The 19,083-nt window shown below is 41.6% G+C and overlaps 1 protein-coding gene across 28 annotated transcripts in view; it reads left to right on the top strand.

Annotated features, from left to right (window-relative positions):
- Positions 1-19,083, top strand: part of ADAMTSL1 (ADAMTS like 1) — a 1,005,193-nt gene that overhangs the window by 851,252 nt on the left and 134,858 nt on the right. For all 28 annotated transcript variants that reach the window (XR_014821152.1, XR_014821138.1, XR_014821132.1 and 25 more), the window contains one exon: positions 16,644-16,771. Coding sequence is in view for 21 of the 28 variants with exons in the window: in XM_084984414.1 (XP_084840540.1) it covers positions 16,644-16,771 (128 nt within the window). In the remaining 7 variants the exon portion in view is untranslated. The remainder of the gene's footprint in view (positions 1-16,643; positions 16,772-19,083) is intronic.

Below are 19,083 nucleotides of genomic sequence, written 5' to 3'. Positions count from 1 at the left end.
CTGGTGTTGCCATGAGCTATGGTGTGGGTCACAGACACACCTCAGATCCCAAATTGCTGTGGCTGTGGCATAGGATGGCAGCTGTAGCTCTGATTCAGCCACCTAGGCTGGGAACTTCCATATGCCAGGTGGCCCTGAAAAGCAAAAATTAAAAAAGAAAGAAAGAAAGAAAGAAACTGATACAGCCATACCCTACCCTACCCCAGAATCACTTTCTATAGCAGAGCTCTGTCATTGACTTTTTTTTTTTTTTTTTTTTTTTGCTTTTTAGGACCTCACCTGAGGCATATCGAAGTTCATAGGCTAGGGGTCGAATCGAAGATGCAGCTAAGGGGCCTACGCCACAGCAACTTGGGATCCAAGCCAAGTCTGTGACCTATACCACAGCACCACAGCTCATGGCAACACCTGATCCCCAACCCACTAAGGGAGGCCAGGGATTGAACATGCATTCTCATGGATACTAGTCGGATTCATTTCTGCTGCACCACAACAGGAACTCCTGTTGTTGACATTTTAACAAGCACTACAGGTGCTTCTGAGGTTGGTGTTTCAAGAACCACCTTTAAGAAAAGCTGAAAGAAAAAAATGGAGGAAGATGAACCTCAGAGTTCAGCCATGCACTTGCTATTATTTCTGTTAAAAGATTGGGTAGAGGGAGTTTCCGTCATGGCTCAGTGGTTAACGAATCCAACTAGGAACCATGAGATTACAGGTTCGATCCCTGGCCTTGCTCAGTGGATTAAAGATCAGGCGTTGCTGTGAGCTGTGGTGTAGGTTGCAGATGCAGCTCGGATCCCGCATTCCTGTGGCTCTGGTGTAGACTGGTGGCTATAGCTCTGATTAGACCCCTAGCCTGGTAACCTCCATATGCCGCAGAAGCAGCGCTAGAGAATGCAAAAAGACAGAAAAAAAAAAAAAAAAAAAAAGGATTGGGTAGAGACAGACAAAACTCCATGCTAAAATGACACTTAGGGATTCCAAGCACTCTAAACCCTCTCCCCCACCAGCCTCCCTCCCAGACTCCCACCAACCAAATACTTGCACATGGGCTAGATTGAGTTCACCCTGAGCCTGAGATTTGAGACAGATGACGAAGTGCCTGTGTAGAAGTTAACAAACTCCAAATCTGTGAATTTTCTAGAAGAATTCTAGACTGGCTAGAGATTACATTAATACTGTGTGAGGGGTGTTCCTGTTGTGGAGCAGGGGAAATGAATCTGACTACTATCCATGAGGATGCAGGTTCCGATCCCTGGACTTGCTCATTGGGTTCAGGAACCAGCATTGCTGTGAGCTGTGGTGTAGGTTGTAGACTCGGATCCCGTGTTGCTGTGGCTGTGGTGTAGACTGGCAGCTGTAGTTTTTATTTGAACCCCTAGCCTGGGAACTTCCATATGCCACACTTGTGGCCCTAAAAAATCAAACAAACAAAAAAACTAAGTGACCTAATAAAAGATTAAAACAAACAAACAAACAAACAGCTAAGTGTGGCCACCTGGTTCAGCCTCAGAACAAAGAAGCAGGACTGGACTTTGCAGGACAGTCATCACATGTGAGTTTAAAAGCACTTTTCAGGAGTTCCTGTCGTGGTGCAGTAGTTAACGAATCTGACTAGGAACCATGAGGTTGCAGGTCTGATCCCTGGCCTTGCTCAGTGGGTTAAGGATCTGGTGTTGCCTTGAGCTGTGGGGTAGGTCGCAGATGCAGCTTGGATCCCATGTTGCTGTGGCTCTGGCGTAGGCCGGCAGCTATAGCTCCAATTGGAGCCCTAGCCTGGGAACCTCCATATGCCGTGGGAGTGACCCTAGAAAAGGCAAAAAAAAAATTTTTAAATAAAATAAAAGCATTTTTCATAGGGCTGAATGCTAGTTGATTGAGAAAATGAGAACTCTGCTTCATTTTCTCTGTGCTTTCACTGCGGAGTCCATGTAGCCTGTGTGCATCTGTAATTGACTGGTATCACCATATTGCTACCTTGCAAAAAGCCACTAGAAGACAAATACTCTAGCCTCATTCCATGAGTCTGGTGCATTATTGGTACCTGGGTAGTTTGAAAACATTAAATTGGCTACTTGAGGGCTATAATACTATACCCTGGAAATATTTCACATATAGAAGGCTACCTTAGGTACCCAAGGATTACTAATTATAAGTTTTTTAAGTCCTACCTAATATTTTCACTCAGTTTATAATAGAATTGGCTTCTATTTGCCCACCTCACATCCTAAGACTGCATGTATTGGATAAAGCCTCCTTCCCCCCTGAAAAAAGGGAAGAAAGTTGTCTCTCAAAACATTATCTAAGCTTTCAGCAACATTCTACACAGTCTGAGCCCTTCTTCCTGAAAACACTTTACTCCTTTAGAAACCACACGCACTTGGCTTGCTTCCTTTTTCTCTGGTTATTCTTTCTCAGCATCTTTGAGAATTTCTCTTCCTCTACTCACTTCTTAGCTACCCTCTTAGAAGTCTCACTCTGTATACATAGTGAGCCTGTAGCTCCAGGATACCTCTGTATGCTGGTGACTCTCGTGTATCTAGCACAGAGCAAGAGAGATCTACTGACCAGCCTAATCCAGGTGCCCCACAAAAAGGTCATTACCTCAAAACTCAACTTCTGAATTCCTATCTCACGAATGAGTACCCCTGCCGTTCACCTTTCTAAACCAAATACAGGCATACCTCAAATACTGCAGGTTCAGTCCTCAACTACTGCAATAAAGCAGGTGTCACAATAAAGTGAGTCGCACATTTTGGTTTACCAGTACATATAAAAGTTATGTTTACACTATACTCTAGACTATTGGTAATCTAAAAATAGTTTATGGGGAGTTCCCATTGTGGTGCTGTGGAAAGGAATCCGACTGGTATCCATGAGGATGCGGGTTCGATCCCTGGTCTTGCTCAGTGGGTTAAAGATGGCATTGCCATGAACTGTGGTATAGCTCACAGACGTGGCTCAGATACCACAATGCTGTGGCTGTGGTGTAGGTCAGCAGCTGCTCCGATTTTACCCCAAGCCTGCAAACTGTCATATGCCACAGGTGTGACCCTAAAAAGCAAAAAACAAACAAAAAAAACTTTAGTGCTGAAGATGCTAACCATCAACTGAGCATTCAGTGAGCCAGAGCAGTTATATGGAAGATCACTGATCACAGATCACTATAATAAGTATAATAATGATAAAAAAGTTTGAAATATTGCAAAAATTACTAAAAATGTGACAGAGACACAAAGTGAACAAACGCTGTTGGAAAAAATGGCCCCAATGAGTTGCTGCAGTAGGGTTGCCACAAAACTTCAATTTGTAAAAAGTGTTATGTGTGAAGCACAATAAAGCGAAGCACAGTAAAGGGAGGTCCGCCTGTATTTCTCAACTGTTTTAGCTCCTCGGTGGCTCTTTCACCACTCCACTGTTCTCTGTTCTTACTGCCTGTACCTTTTTTTAAGGACTGGTGAGTTTTATTTTTCTATTTTTTAATTTAAATTTTATTGGAGTAGAGTTGATTTACAATGTTGTGTCAGTTTCAGGTGTATAGCAGCATGAATCAATTATGCATATACATTTACCCATTCTTTTTCAGATTCTTTTCCCACATAGGTCACTACAGAGTATTGAGTAGATTTCTCTGTGCTCTAGAGTAGATCCTTGTGGCTCACACACTCCATATATGGTAGTATATATATGTCAATCCCAACCTCCCATTTTATCCCTCTGCTGCCACAACATTTTCCCTTGGGTAACCATAAATTTGGTTTCAAAATTTTTGAGTGTGATACTGTTTTGTGAACAAGTTTCCCTATATCATTCTTTATTAGATTCCACATATTAGTGATCTCATATGATATCTGTCTTTGTCTAACTTCACTGATTATGGTAAGTTCTAGATCCATCCATGTTGCAGCAAATGGCATTATTTCATTCTTTTTTATGAGTAATGCTGCACTGTATATATGTACCACATCTTCTTTATCCATTCCTCTGACAATGGGCATTTAGGTTGCCTCCATGTCTTGGCTATTGTAAACGGTGCTGCAGTAAACATTGGGGTGCGTGTATCTTTTTTTTTGATTACTCAATGAATTTATTACATTTATAGTTGTACAATGATCATCACAATCCAATTTTATAGGATTTCCATCCCATACCCCCAGCGTATCCCCCCCACCCCCCAAACTGTCTCCTTTGGAAACCATAAGTTTTTCAAAGTCTGTGAGTCAGTATCTGTTCTGCAAAGAAGTTCATTGTGTTCTTTTTTCAGATACCACATATCAGTGGTAGCATTTGATGTTGATGTCTCTTTGTCTGACCGACTTCTCTTAGCATGATAATTTCTAGGTCCATCCATGTTGCTAGAAATGCTGGTATTTCGTTCATTTTAATGGCTGAGTAATATTTCATTGTGTATATGTACCACATCTTCTTGATCCACTCCTCTGTCAATGGGCATTTATGTTGTTTTCATGTCTTGGCTATTGCAAATAGTGCACAATGAACATAGGAGTACATGTGTCTTTTCAAGTCATGGTTTTCTCCGGATACATGTCCATGGAGTGGCATTGCTAGATCATATGAGAGTTCTATTTCTAATTTTTTGAGGAATCTTCATACCATTCTCCATAGTGACTGTGCCAATTTACATTCCCACCAACAGTGTAAGAGAGTTCCCTTCTCTACACACCCTCTCCAGCATTTATTGTTTGCAGACTTTTTGACAATGGCCATCCTTATTGATAAGGTGATACCTCATTGTAGTTTTGATTTGCATTTCTCTAATAACTAGTGAGGTCGAGCATCTTTTCATGTGATTTTTGGCCATCTGTCTGTCTTTGGAGAAATGTCTATTTAGATCTTACGACAATTTTTCGATTGGGTTGTTTGGTTTTTTTAATATAAAGCTATATGAGATGTTTATCTCTTTTGGGGATTAATCCCTAGTTAGTTGCTTTGTTTGCAAACATTTTCTCCCATACTGTGGTTGTTTTCTCACTACCTGTGCTTGATTTACCTTGGTCAGCTCTGGATGATCACAGCAGCCTCCTAACTCTATATTTGCCTTTTCAAGGCAAGACCACGGGTTGGCAGATTGTAGCCAATGACTTTAAACTTTTTTAAGGGCTTATTAAGAGTGGCTTTTAAAGGATTACTTTAAAAGATTAATTGAAATTGAGCCCAGAGCTGTTTAACTTGCTCAAGGTCTAGCACTTAATAAGTGTTAGAGCTGGGATTTGAACACAGATGATTTAAAGGATTATTCAAGGAATGGCTTTTGCATTTTTGAAGGGTTATTCCTTTTGAAATCTGAACAATTAAAGCTGAATTTCAGCTGACCATCCTTAGTCTGCTATACAAGTGCTTGGGGCTTTCTGAACTATCATTTTGAGCTCTTCTCATGCTGCATTATTTTTAATAAAGGCTTGAACAAATGACTTCCCAAAAAACCCCAAATAAACAAAAAGTAGTATATACAACAGAGACTATAGATGGCTGGCAAAGCCTAAAATATTTGCTGTGTGTCCCTTTACAGAAAAAGTATACTGACTCCTGCTCAAGATCACTTGACATGCTACTGCCAGAGTGTCTTTCTAGCAAAATTGTCCACGCTGCTCCCAGGCTTAAAATTCTTTTCATGGACTGCCAGCACTTGAGGATAAGTTCCAAATGGCCTAGCATGATATACAATGCCTTTTATCATCTGGCATCCGCCTGCCCCTATTGCTTCATCTCTTACCAGACCCCTCACTTCACCCCACTGGACTCTGCCCTTCCGCAGTACCCAATTACTTGCTATTTACGAATTTGCCTGGGAACTTCCAACTCACTTTGTCTGCCTAATACTATCCTTCCTTTCATGAAGCCTACCCCACAAAGCTGTATCAAATGACCCCTTCATGACCCACCTAGTACCCTACACGTAATATTCTATCCAGCCCTGCATTGTGTGTTAGAATTAGTTCTTTGTTTTTATATATTACCTTCTGGATTGTTACTCTTCCTCAAGGGCAGATGTTTAAGAATGTATCCTATTTTCTCCACAATTCCAAGAATATCGTAGAAACTCAACAAAGAATAAACTGATGAACAAATGAATGAATAAAGGAAAGATGGATGCCAGTGTTTAGGAGGGAGGTTTCCTAATTGCTGGATACTATGGTCTGCATGGTTTTGCATACTCTGGACTTGCAGTCTCTAATGTGCAATTATGCAGAGTTCCAGAGAGGTACTCCTAACCAGCTTAACATTTCTGTCTTGCCCACATGTTCTTTACTAGAGAAGTTTGAGGAACCCAGGGGCTCTGTGGCATACAACTGTACAGTTTTCAAGGCATTGCTGTAGAGTGAATAAGCAGAGAGTCCATATCTTATGGTATCCTATCCCTGTATCACATTCAGATCAATGGGGAAATCCTCCTTCTCATCACCATCATCACTTACATTTATTGAGCAGTTGCTTTGAGCTACATGCTGTTCTAAGTATTTTACAGATGTCCACTTTATTCTTACAATGACCCTTTGGGGTTGCTGTCCCAATTGTACAAATGTTAAAATGGAAGCACAGGAGTTCCCATTGTGTCTCAGCAGGTTAAGGACCCAATGTAGTAACATTTAGGAAAGTCTTGTTTAAATGCTTTAAGATTTCTATCAGCTGCTATGAGTAGAGTGTGACTATTGGCTCACTCTTGGACCAAAGGTGACTTCCCTGCCAGTATGGGACTATTAGCAGAATTGAGATCTCTTCTCAGAAGAAAAGATCCATCTATATCCAGCTTTCCTTCCAAATTTGGCAATCCAGCTCCCTGTGCTGATTTTGGAGAATCTGGCTTTTCTTTTCTATAAAGAAGTTAGAGTTATCCTTACAAGTCTTGAATTAAGTACTGATGCCTTCTTAGAGATGGAGAAGTGGTCCCAATGCTATTCCAACTATATGGAATCCTAGAGAAAGGACTAATGCCAAGAAGTTGCTGCCTTTTAATCCCTGAGCTTTTCCCTGTTTTCTCTCTATTGTGGGTCTGGATGCATGCTCCCCCTCACTCCCCTGCCGCCCCCTGATCAGGAGGAACAACCAATGGTACATCAGTTGACACTGAGGACAGCCCACAGTGGCAAGGACACAGCAGCTAGAATCACAGCATCCTAAGCTCAAATTCCAGTTCTGCCACTTTGTATCCACAGGAGTCCATCGTCATCTCTCTGAACCTTGATTTCACATTAGGTAAATCGCAGTGATCATACCCACCCTGCAGAAAAGTGAAGGAGTAAAGAATAGAAATACCTGTAAAGTGCCTGGCACACAGTGGGTACTCATTGGACAGTATAATCATTGTCACTTAAATATGAGACCAGTGTACGACACCATCTTCCAGGAGGTCACAAAATCAGGAGGTTTACTGTTGTTTTGAGGAACCCTTGTGCAGTTCAAAGAATAGAGATAGGTGTCTAGGAAAACACAATGTAATGAAAAATTATTAGCGTTAATCCAAACAGCAAGAAAGGATGCTTATACTGTACTGTCAGTTTTTTTGCTGACATTTCTGACATTTCTCTCTGTATATTCTAAATGTTTATGCTTCCCAGAAAGCTTTGGATGATGTTCCAAAGTGGTATTGAATAGGAGGTGCATTAAGGAGTACTTGGAAAGCTTTAGCGTGGGCAAACACAGAGTATCCACAGATGGAAATTTCTTAGAATGGAAGAGAGAATCAGATGGAAAATGCCTCCAGGGTCAATTTCAGAACCACAGTTGGGAATAATGCTATATGTAAAAGTCATAAGCACATGAAATGCAGTTTCCAAGTTTGCAAATACTATAAAAACTGGAGGCGGAGAAGATAGGGAGGGAAGAAGAAACCAGTTTCAATTTGGTTTGGTGTGTTTCTTTTCTAGAACTAAAGGAAATGGTGATGACCATTTTTTCTTCCCAGATGCAAAGTGTAAGAATAGCAAGTCAGAGAAAAAGGAGGCATCCCAGTAAATATGTAAGCTTTAGCAACGCCCCCCCCCCAAAAAAAGAGTGTAGAAGATCAATGCCAGGTCACAGGAATGACTAGCATGAATCAGACAGCAGAGAGCGTTAGACCTGAGACAATCGGTGACAACCCATCACTGTCTAGTTGCTATAAGACTAGAGGGTCTTAAAATATCCCCTGAACCATTAATTTATTCTTCCTAGAAAGATGGTCCTAGCAAATGGCAGAATTCTGAAAAACTGGTTAACATTTCTGTACAAATGAGGAAAACACTGAAACAAACCAGAAGTGAAAATGCTTCCATGTTCTAAGTCAGGGTCAGCAAACTTTTCCTTTTAAAGGGCCAGAGAGTAAACATTTTAGCTTTGCAGCCTATCCCATCTCTGTCTCAACCATTCAGTTCTGCCAACGTAGCATAAAAGCAGCCAGATAAAGTACTTAATCTGCTGTGGCCGTGTGCCGGTAAAACTTTATTTACAAAAGCAGGTGGCAGCTGACTGGAGTTTGATGATCTCTATTCATGGTAAATAGGAAATCCAATCAGTCATTTCATGCAGGGGTCTGTTGTTTGAAATGAATTACCCAGCAGGCAGATAAAACTATTCATATTAGCAAATTCAAGCCTTCATGAATTTCTGAAGAGAAGGGAGCTGAAGGGTTTGGCAGAAAGTACTAGGACCGGGTTAAGAATGTGTGGTCAGGTGACCTTTGCCATTCCAAAAATATTTTCTATACTTCCACCTGGAGCCATCATGGCACTTCCGGCATTAAATAACCTTTAGTTGGCAATTACATTAAAAACAGCAAGGTTAAAAAAATTTGCCCTTGCCAAATGGTGATATGAAACTCTTCATGAACCTCAAATCTGTTCCCCAAAATATCTGTACAAAACAAAGTTCTCACTTGCAAGTCTCTGGGCTGTTATAATTTTTGGTTTCAGGGAAAAAAAAATCTTGCTCACCGAGGACATCTTCTCATAGCATTCTTTTTGTCCTCCAGCTTCAAGCTACCAAAATCTAGAATATTCTTCTTAGTGACTGTCCATTTCCCTGAGTAATTACAAATCTTGGCACAAATTACCCTCTAGCAAAAATGAGGCCACACCACATGCCTTCTAGCTATTTAAAATCCAGAATATTCTTGTTAATGATTGGCCAGTTCCCTGAGTAGCTACAAACTTTGGCACAAATTACCCCCCACCAAAAATAAAGCCAAACCACATGCCTTCCTATTGGGCCCCAGTGGATGCTTAGAGTCTGTTTTTTTCAAGGTGAAAGGTCATTCCCCATTCCTGATTTCCTTCACTGACTGAGCAAGTTACCTAACTTCTCTGAGCTGTTGCTTCCTCTCCAAAATATCATTGATAGTGATAGTATTATCAGTGTAGTAACATAATAGAATAAAATTAAATAAATCTTGTACATTTATCTACTAAGTATCTTCTTCCACTCTCCTTTTGTTGTAGACTTGATTATCCTAATCTTAGGAATCCCTAGGCAGAAAAAAAAAAAAATCTACATTTCAGGATAAGGAAAAGACCTCAACATCTCCTCAGAGGTTGGAGCTGATATTCTTTGCACAGTACCCTTTAATTTATTTGCTTCTAAGCCCACTTTTTTTTTTTCCCAATTCTCATTCTTTTATTATTTATATACTTTTCTTTGCAGTTGCAGAATTCTGCCCTTTTCTTAAGTGTTCTAAGATTTCAGGATTTGGTTAATAGTGTTAAAACAGAAATGGAAGTAACTAGTTGTCCATATTCTGAGATTCCTGAGTCAAGAATAGAATTGAGGCAGTTGCCAACCCAGTGTGCCACGTGGCCTCAGTCCTCTGCTCCTCTTTTCCATCCCCAGTGCTACCACCAAGGTAAACACACTGTGGCCCATGCCCTGGTCCCTCACACAGCAAACCCTTTGCTCCCTCCTCATGGCCCTGATTTATGGCTTTTTTCTTCAAAACCCTGAATTTCTCAGTCATTTACCCACATCAAAGCAACTACTCACAACATCCAGAATATGTAGATTCAGACGTGAAGAGTGAATGATAACAGGGATGTCAAAACAACAAAATGATAATAATGATAACCTGCACTTCCATGGGATTTACTGCATGTCAGGTACTTTCCTGTGTTTTTGAAACACCTCTGTGTTCTTGAAATATTCGTGTGAAATATTCATGACAACCCTTGGTAGGTGCAATAATTCTTCTGTAGATGAGAAACTATATCACCGAGAAGTAAATGACTTGGCCAAGGTTCCAAAGCTACTAGTGGTACAGCTGGGGTTGGGACCCTGTCCCTCCAGCTCAGGAGTCTGTGCTCTTAACCACTGTGTTCTATTGTCCAAATGATCATTATCAGTTCCATTGCTTCAAAGGCAACTAAACAAGTGTCTGTTAAGTGTTTATTCATCATGCCAGCATTATACTGAATACTGAAGAGGGAACCCTAAAAGAAGCAGGAGTCCCAGCCCTTGAAGTATTGATTTATAGTCTAACTGAAGGAAGGAGACATTGTAGAAGGGAAGGAGCTTTGTGATACAACTTAGAACAACTCCAGAAGATCAGGAAAGGGAGGAATTCTTGGGGGCTGTGGTAACACAGGAAGTTGAACTTGAACTCGTTCTTAAGTGATGGGGAGAATTTGGAAGGATCGAGAGAAGGAGGAAGGGCACGAATTCAGCCAAAAGCTAAGGACAAAGATAGTCAAAGAGGCCATCTTGACTGGAAAGACAAGTTTGTGTTGGGACGTGGGGCAGGTAAGTTTGAGAAGGTAAGAAAGATGCTATTCTAAAGAGAACAGATGTACCTATGATTTCCAGGTTCTAGTCCTATGTCAAGACCTAAAATGGGTTTAAGAATGACTTGTTAGGGGGAGAGGCCTGAGATGGGACCTCATAACCCATAGCAGATGGGTATTTCTGTGTCCAGAGCTTGCAATTTTCCTCTGAAATTTCCAAGGAGGAAATTCAAGATGGTAGTGCAGGTTACCCTCACTGTTACCGTTAAAAATTACTAATTTATTAGATGTATCTGATGCTTAAGCTGATGCTGTTTTACTTAGAGAACAGTAAACTGTTTCTTAAAAACAGAAAGAATAAACTCACTCCTTTATTTGATCCTCACAAGAAACTCTCTGAGGTGTTGTCCTCAATTTGCACAAGGAACTTAGGGGCTCACAGAGTTGAAAGCCTTGCCCAAGACCATCAAGTGAGTCCTTGTTTTGTTTTTTGTTTTTTGGGTTTTTTTTTTTTTTTTTCTTTTTTAGGACTGTACCCAAGGCATATAGAGGTTCCCAGGCTAGGGGTCAAATCAGAGCTACAGCTGCTGGCCTACACCACAGCCACAGCAATGTAGGATCCAAGCCACTTCTGCAGCCTACATCACAGCTCACAGCAACACCGGATCCTTAACCCACCGAGCAAGGCCAGGGATAGAACCTGCGACCTTATGGTTCCTAGTTGGATTTGTTTCCACCATGACAGGAACTCCCAGTCCTTGTCTCTTGACTGAAGTCAGGAAGCCTTCACCTCTACTGCGACTTCACATGGTTGATTTTGGACAGGACTTTGAGAGGTGGGCCTGCACAAGACAGGGATTTCCCCCTCAAGCCAAGGAGTTAGAGGGCATCATGATTGCTGGACCTTTCCTCTCAACACCCAGAGCATCCTCCTTTTCATATGAGAGTACTCGCTCACTGTCCATTGCACATGCAGAGCAGAGAGCACCACCTCAAGGAGCTTCATGCTTGGTGGGACTGGCCCATGAGCACTTTCTCCATATCCTATTCCCATGGGTGACAAGGGCTGTACTTATCTACAACTGAAATAATTATTTGTACTCTCTCAAGTGGTCCTTAATTTGTAGAATGCTTGAGAAGACTATCACAAAGAAGCTGATAAGTAAAGTCTACCAGAAAAGCAAAACTGTCCTTTCATTTTCTAGCTAAAGATAATGGCCAAAGAAATAAAACAGTAAGTTTTAACCCAGCAAACCAAAAGGGAATGGGGATATGGGAGGAAAGCAGAGAGTATTAGTATACCTGATATGACCACAGTACCATTTGCTATGTAAGTCTTAATTATGCCCCATTCTGTGTCCCCTTATCCTCTAATTCCATAAATTCCTGAACAACCCCAGAGAAATCTTTCTGGTTTTGCTTGGAAAGCAGTGCTATATTTCTGTGCCTGTGTATTCTAAAACAGGTCTGTCAAATTTGAAACCTAAATATAAGCTGACAGAAATCAGCTACCAACAAATTAAGTTAAATTAATAGAGTATATGCCTGAAATAAAAAGAAAATGTCCCCCCCCCAGGATTTTTTTTTTTTTTTAGTGACTTTTATTTTTTCCACTATAGCTGCTTTTGCAGTGTTCTGTCAATTTTCTACTGTACATCAAGGTCACCCAGTCACACATACATGTATACATTCTTTTTCTCACATTATCCTCCATCACGCTCCATCATAAGTGGCTATATATAGTTCCCAGTGTTATACAGCAGGATCCCTAGGAACCTCTCTCCTTAGATGCCCGGCTAGATGGAGAAACTAAGGCAAACCTCAGCCTCCAGCAAGCCCTTTCCTTTGCCCTGTCGTGTTTCCTAGAGAGTACTGCATGGGGACCCTCTCCAGAAGTATTGCTGCTCCTCATGGGAACCTCCAAACTCCCATCCACCAATTTTATGGGCATAGTAAAGACGTGATAGGTTGGAAAAAAGTATTGGACCAAGAAACCCTCTTTCAGATCCTAACTCTGACCTCAAATAACTCTGTACCTCCTTTAAAGAGTTCAGTTTGATGAATAGAAACAATTTATAAGTATATGCAATGAATGAGAAATTCAGATGTTGTCCCATGTAGATTTTTGTCTTAGACAATATTTAAGGCTGTTTTATGAAGGCAAAACTTGGCTTCTTTATCTTCATACACACAGTTTATGGACTAGAAGAATATATGAATACTAAATTTTGAGACCTGGACTCCTTTTTTTTTTTTTCATTCCCATTATTCCCATTTTGGTTCAGACCCTTATGGCTTTATGCCCATTGCAGTGGATCTTCCCTCCTTTCCTTTACCAACTTTGTGGGAATTCTTTTCAGGCTTTCTACTGGCATAAAGCATCATGGCTCCCTCAGTAACATCAGTGCCTGGAGGAACTGATACACCTATAAAAGCTAACCCCCACCTAAAATGCAAACTGTTACATTTAGAATGGATCAGAACTATACCAAATCTCTTGGGATAGAATATGATGGAAGATAGTATGAGAAAAATGTGTGTGTGTGTGTGTGTGTGTGTGTGTGACTGGGTCACTTTACTATACCGCAGAAATTGGCACATTGTAAATCAATTATACTTTAATAAATATGTATAGAACAATTGGGCGGATTAGGCCCAGTGGAGGAGTGGGGTTTATAACCTCTGCATGCAATCAGGCAGGTGCAGTAGTTCTACAGAGAGGGGGAGGAGAATGATCTGAATATAGAGAGCTAATAAATTGTTGGGGGTGGGGAATTGGTCAATATCATGAATTCCTCTCACTTTCTTGCTCACAATTGTTTCATCCCCCCTCCTTCCTTACATTTCATTCTCCAGAGTGTCCAACCTTACCAATGGAAGGGTCATTGGAAACACCAAAAGGTGGTCTGCAGCTTCCTTATATACCTCATTTTGACAGTTCCCTCTGCTGGATAGGAAAACATACTTCAATTAGGTTTGAAATGTTAATAAGCTGAAACGTAGGAAGATGAAGGGTTTTACTAATAGTGACTATGAAAATCTTAGGTCTTCCGAACTTGATTTTGTTTCTTTCTTTTAGCCTCCTGCTCTAAATATTCAATTCAAGAACCCCTTCTAATAGGGAAGCAACTATTGTCACAGAATTGGGGATTTAGCTCATCTTCTTCCCTGCCTTTTGAGGGTGGTGAAACTGAATAATGATCTACAAAGTTTAGTCATCTTAGGTAGTCAGTTCTAGTGAAATTTGGTTAAGCCTGCTTTCATTATTCCTGTTTAGAAAGTGTTTTAGAGGCAACTGTGTTCCTAGAACATCATAAAGATTTAAATCAGGGAGTTCCCGTCGTGCCTCAGTGGTTAACAAATCCAGTTAGGAACGATGAGGTTGCGGGTTCCATCCCTGGCCTTGCTCAGTGGGTTAAGGATCTGGCATTGCTGTAGCTCTGGCGTAGGCGGGCGGCTGCAGCTCCAATTTGACCCCTAGCCTGGGAACCTCCATATGTCATGGGAACGGCCCAAGAAATGACAAAAAGACAAAAAAAAAAAAAAAAAAAGTTTGCAATGAAAGAATTTTAAGTTCCTGCAGCAACCATCAAAGGCAATTATTATTTAAAAAAAAAAAGATTTAAATCATTAAGTCAGTGTTTCACTTTTTAATCTAAAATAGCCTGAACGGAGTTCCTGTCATGGCACAGTGGTTAACGAATCCGACTAGGAACCATGAGGTTGTGGGTTCGGTCCCTGGCCTTGCTCAGTGGGTTAAAGGATCCGGCGTTGCCGTGAGCTGTGGTGTAGGTTGCAGATGTGGCTCGGATCCCACGTTGCTGTGGCTCTGGCGTAGGCTGGCAGCTACAGCTCTGATTCGACCCCTAGCCTGGGAAACTCCATATACCACAGGAGCGGCCCAAGAAATGGCAAAAAGACAAAATAAATAAATAAATAAATAAATAAAATAGCCTGAACACCCGAAAAGATTTGGCAATGGTACTATGTTTTATCTATCAATATTCCTATAAAAATGATCATAATATTAAAATATTGTATGGCCTACTGAAGATAAGTAAATTATAGAATCACCTTTCTCTTATTAGCTCTTTGAAATAACCAATTAGAATGTAATTTTTTGAGAGAAAACACCTAATTTTGGTGGATGAGAGAATGAATGAGTGGATGAGTTCTAGCACAATCTCTCGTAGCCCCCCTGTCATCCTTTATAAAATTTCAAGCCCTAGTTCAGTGCCACAGAAGCTAGACTGTTCTATAATAATGGCAATGGTCTGGAATGGCACTATATCAAACACAAACCATCCAGACATTTCTCTTTAGCTAATATTTTCTATTTCCTTCCCCATTTTTACCAGAACTGCCCATACCTAGCCAGATTGAAGAATGATGGATATAAGCCTTGCTTTTCTTCCCTCCTGACTTTTCTCCAACAGGAGGTAAGAAAAAGTAATGCAACAGGTCCAAGGCCAAAAGCAGAGTTGAGGAGGCCTGATTCACTGCCAGACTGGTCATCCACCTCAGATAATTAAGAGCTGACTAGAGGCAGCACCAAACTGCCAGTACCATAGAGTACTAGCAAGAGACATAGTGAAGAATAGGAATTGTATAGTGGGAGAGTGTGCTGCCTGGGCAGGAGACCCAGCTCCTCATCTTAATTTTACCACCAAGTCTTTTGTGCTTTCTTGACCTTTTTGTGGTTCTTTTTTCCCTTTCCAGAAAAGCAATCCCTTATCTACTTGCCTCCTGTGAAGGGATGCTAACATATATTAGCCAAACAGTTCTTGGAGCCTTTGGAAACCAGGGAGGTGGAAATCATCACAAAGGTAGAAATGACTGACTCTAGGAGCCCCAAAGCCACTGCTAAATCATTTCTGTGCTATGGGATGATTTATTGACCCAAGGCCCTTTCCAGGTCTGGCACTGCATCTCTGAAGTTCCCAACCAGTCTCCCCTCAACCTTCTGGACTCCCATATACACATTCCAGTTATCATTAGCCTCACCTAGACATCAGCTTCAAGTCATTATTAGTCATTAATCTCCTTAAGTGTGACAGTGTAGCAGGCAGTTCTTAGAATGGCATAAATCTAGAAAAAAATAGTAGACTGAAATAGTGAATTTTGAAGCTCATGGCAGGTGCTCACAATTTCTTATGATTCTTTTCAGCTCAAGCAAAGTATCTAAACTACCTGGTGATTATCCCGTCATTACCTCTACCGTGCCTGAAGGGCAAGTTTGCCTTTATTCTGCCGGCAGCTTCTCTACAGAGGGCCCTCTGCCAAGTTTTGTGGGAAATAAAGCAATAAATAAGATCTAATGTTTGTCCAATGATAATTACAGACTAATGAAGGCAATAGAACTGAGACATAATTACACATACAGTTGCCTTCAAGTGTGTGTGTGTGTGTGTGTGTGTGTGTGTGTGTGTGTGTGTGTGTGTAAAGATCCTCTCCTATTTGATTTCCGACTTCCTCTCTCCTACCTCCAAGCCTTAACAGATGCCTTTCTCCATATCTGGAAGCTCTGCCCACTTTCCACCATCCAACCAAGCTCCACTCCTCCTTTATAACTTTGCATTTTCCTTAAGAGGGCTTCCCCAAATCCACCTGCACCATTCATTCTAGCATCTTCTCTCACCCCTGTGTGTGTTATATGTATTCAGGACATACGCTGTTGGCTCCAACTATTACCTTTTAGACCAAGTAATCAACACACTGCATGAACAATCCAAAGCCGCCTTATTTGGGCTGATTACCAGAATCACACTCATCCAAGTGGCAAGAGAGGCTGGTTCCCTGAGTGTCATTGTGGCTGGTTTGGCTTGTTAAAACAGGGTTCAAAATACCCCAGAGGTTCCTTCCAGCTTTACCAACATTGAATGCCAAAAAGGAGTCAACTGACCTGACTGGGTCTACGTTTCTTTTCTGTTACTCCAGGATTCTTCTACAGCCAGATGATTCCTTACAGATCCTGGCACCTGTGGAAGCTGATGTGGGTTTCTACACTTGTAATGCCACAAATGCCTTGGGATATGACTCTGTCTCCATTGCCGTCACATTAGCAGGTAACATGAAAATCCTGGTTCAATTCAGAAACCATTGAGTGGGTGCCTACAATGTGTCAGGCAGACCCAGGGACATGTACATAAATGAGCTCCATACCCTGCCTTCCAGAAGTTTATAATATATCATTGTAATTAGAGGGAAGTAAAGTGTCATATGAGATAGAACAAAATAAGTGCTGATAACTAAAGAGGGTGCAATTTCATTCTACCTGGGAGGTCTTAGACTGGGAGTTGAATTTTGATAAACAGTGATGCAGGAAATACTCCAGGTAGGAAGAACTCCAACAACAGAGATGTGTACAAGTTAAGTAGCCTGTTGGGGAACATGAATCATGACCAAAATAATCAAAAGATCTTTTCATGTCTCCTTGTCCTACCTGTTGCAAAGAAGACTTTAAGACCCTAAGTATATGGAATTCTGTGGCCTTGGGTTGGAGTACAAGTGTTCAAGTGCTCACCTCTCTGACAGTTTATTTCACCCTCTTATTCTAATGAGCCTGCCATCACTTTGCCTTTACTCATAGAAGTTAGGCAAACCATTATGTGGCGACTTCAGAAAATTGCAATTCGGAGTTCCCGTCGTGGCGCAGTGGTTAACGAATCCGACTAAGAACCATGAGGTTGCGGGTTCGGTCCCTGGCCTTGCTCAGTGGGTTAACGATCCGGCGTTGCCGTGAGCTGTGGTGTAGGTTGCAGACGTGGCTCGGATCCCACGTTGCTGTGGCTCTGGTGTAGGCCGGTGGCTACAGCTCCGATTCAACCCCTAGCCTGGGAACCTCCATATGCCCAAGAAATAGCAACAACAACAACAAAAAAGACAAAAAGACAAAAAAAAAAAAAAAAAAGAAAGAAAATTGCAATTCAGAGTACAATGCCTCCCAAGGTTTTGATCTTGTGGTGATGTACTTTTTACAAAACCTCTCCTACGTAGGACGTATCTTTGCCTTTGAGACTAAAAGAGACCTTAGATACAATCTGGACCAGGGCCCTCAGTTTCAGAGGCCTAATAACGTGAGGTCACATAGATGCTCAACTGGTGATAGAATAGAACTGAGGTCTCTTAACTCCCAGATCATCATTCTCTGTGCTTCCCCATCCCCCATAGATGCTACCACACACAAGATCCCTTTCCCCAGATCTGGGCCATGCAGCCTTTGTGGCGGTCTGTTGCATGTGTTTGAATTTATTCTTTTCAACTGCCGCTCCCATCAGATGATTCAGTAGATGCTAGAAAAGCCGACATCACCCCACACTGACCTCATCAGTCCACACCAGGATTATGTTGTCACACTGTTTTCCAGTCACACATGCTACTCCCTTGCATATGTTTAGCAACAGTATCTCTGCCCCCATGACCTAAGGCTGATCTGGGAAGGGACCTTGAGCAGGACGCTTTACAGAGAAGATGAAAGGCAACAATGAATAAGGCAAGCTAAGGGGCCCTGGGGTGGATTAAAGACTGATATTAATGCTGACTTTTTTGTGAATAGAAAGTTTGCTTTTCTCTTAATGTATTCCAGTCACAATCTTTATGCCCCTCTTTCTACAGAATCCAGATGCTCAGCACCCTTCTGGTTAAATCTCTCTGCCTTGCCCCCTCCAACAGGCCTTGGCTAGGGCACTGCTGACACCCTTCTAACTGCTGGCAGATAGTGGCTCTCATAGGATTAACTCTCCTGTTTATATTTATCCAGATACGGTTCAGCTCTATCACAGACTAAATACCTTTGTTCACCTGAGTTTAATCCGATTCACGGAAACCTGTGTGGAATTAAGCAAGGCAATTGTAACATCAGGCTTGTCTTCAGCTCTTTGAAGAGGAGCTGTTGGAGGCTGCCAAATTGTTCAAAGCCAGGGGAGCAACTAGAGCGCTGCCAAGGAGGCACTGGGGAAGCGGGAAGGGGGCTGAGTGATGAAGTGATTCACCAACACCACACCCGGAGCTCAAGGAGCTGTGTCCCTGTGCTTCAGTGGTGGGGTTTGTTCAGGTCTGCTGGCAAGCCTATAAAACAGCCCTTCTGAAAGTTAAAGCTCAAAATGTGTGTGTTGCTTTCAGACCATGTTGTGTCTTTCCCTGGGATTATCATCTAGCTTGGAGTCAATGTCTACAATCACAGTCTTTTTTTTAATTATTATTTTTTAATAGTTATTTCCCCAATACAATTTTTTTTCCTACTATACAGCATGGTGACCCAGTTCCACATGCATGTATACATTCTATTTTCGCACATTATCATGCTCCATCATAAGTGACTAAACATAGTTCCCAGTGCTACACAGCAGGATCTCACTGCTAATCCATTCCAAAGGCA

Source organism: Sus scrofa, chromosome 1 (assembly GCF_054392235.1).
Source record: "Sus scrofa isolate SSC_HxYL_T2T_F1_AM1 chromosome 1, Sscrofa_HxYL_maternal_Yorkshire_Landrace_v2.0, whole genome shotgun sequence".
In the NCBI taxonomy this organism is placed as follows: Eukaryota; Metazoa; Chordata; class Mammalia; order Artiodactyla; family Suidae; genus Sus; species Sus scrofa.
Note: the sequence above shows the minus strand (reverse complement) of the source record. Positions and strands in the feature narration are given on the sequence as shown.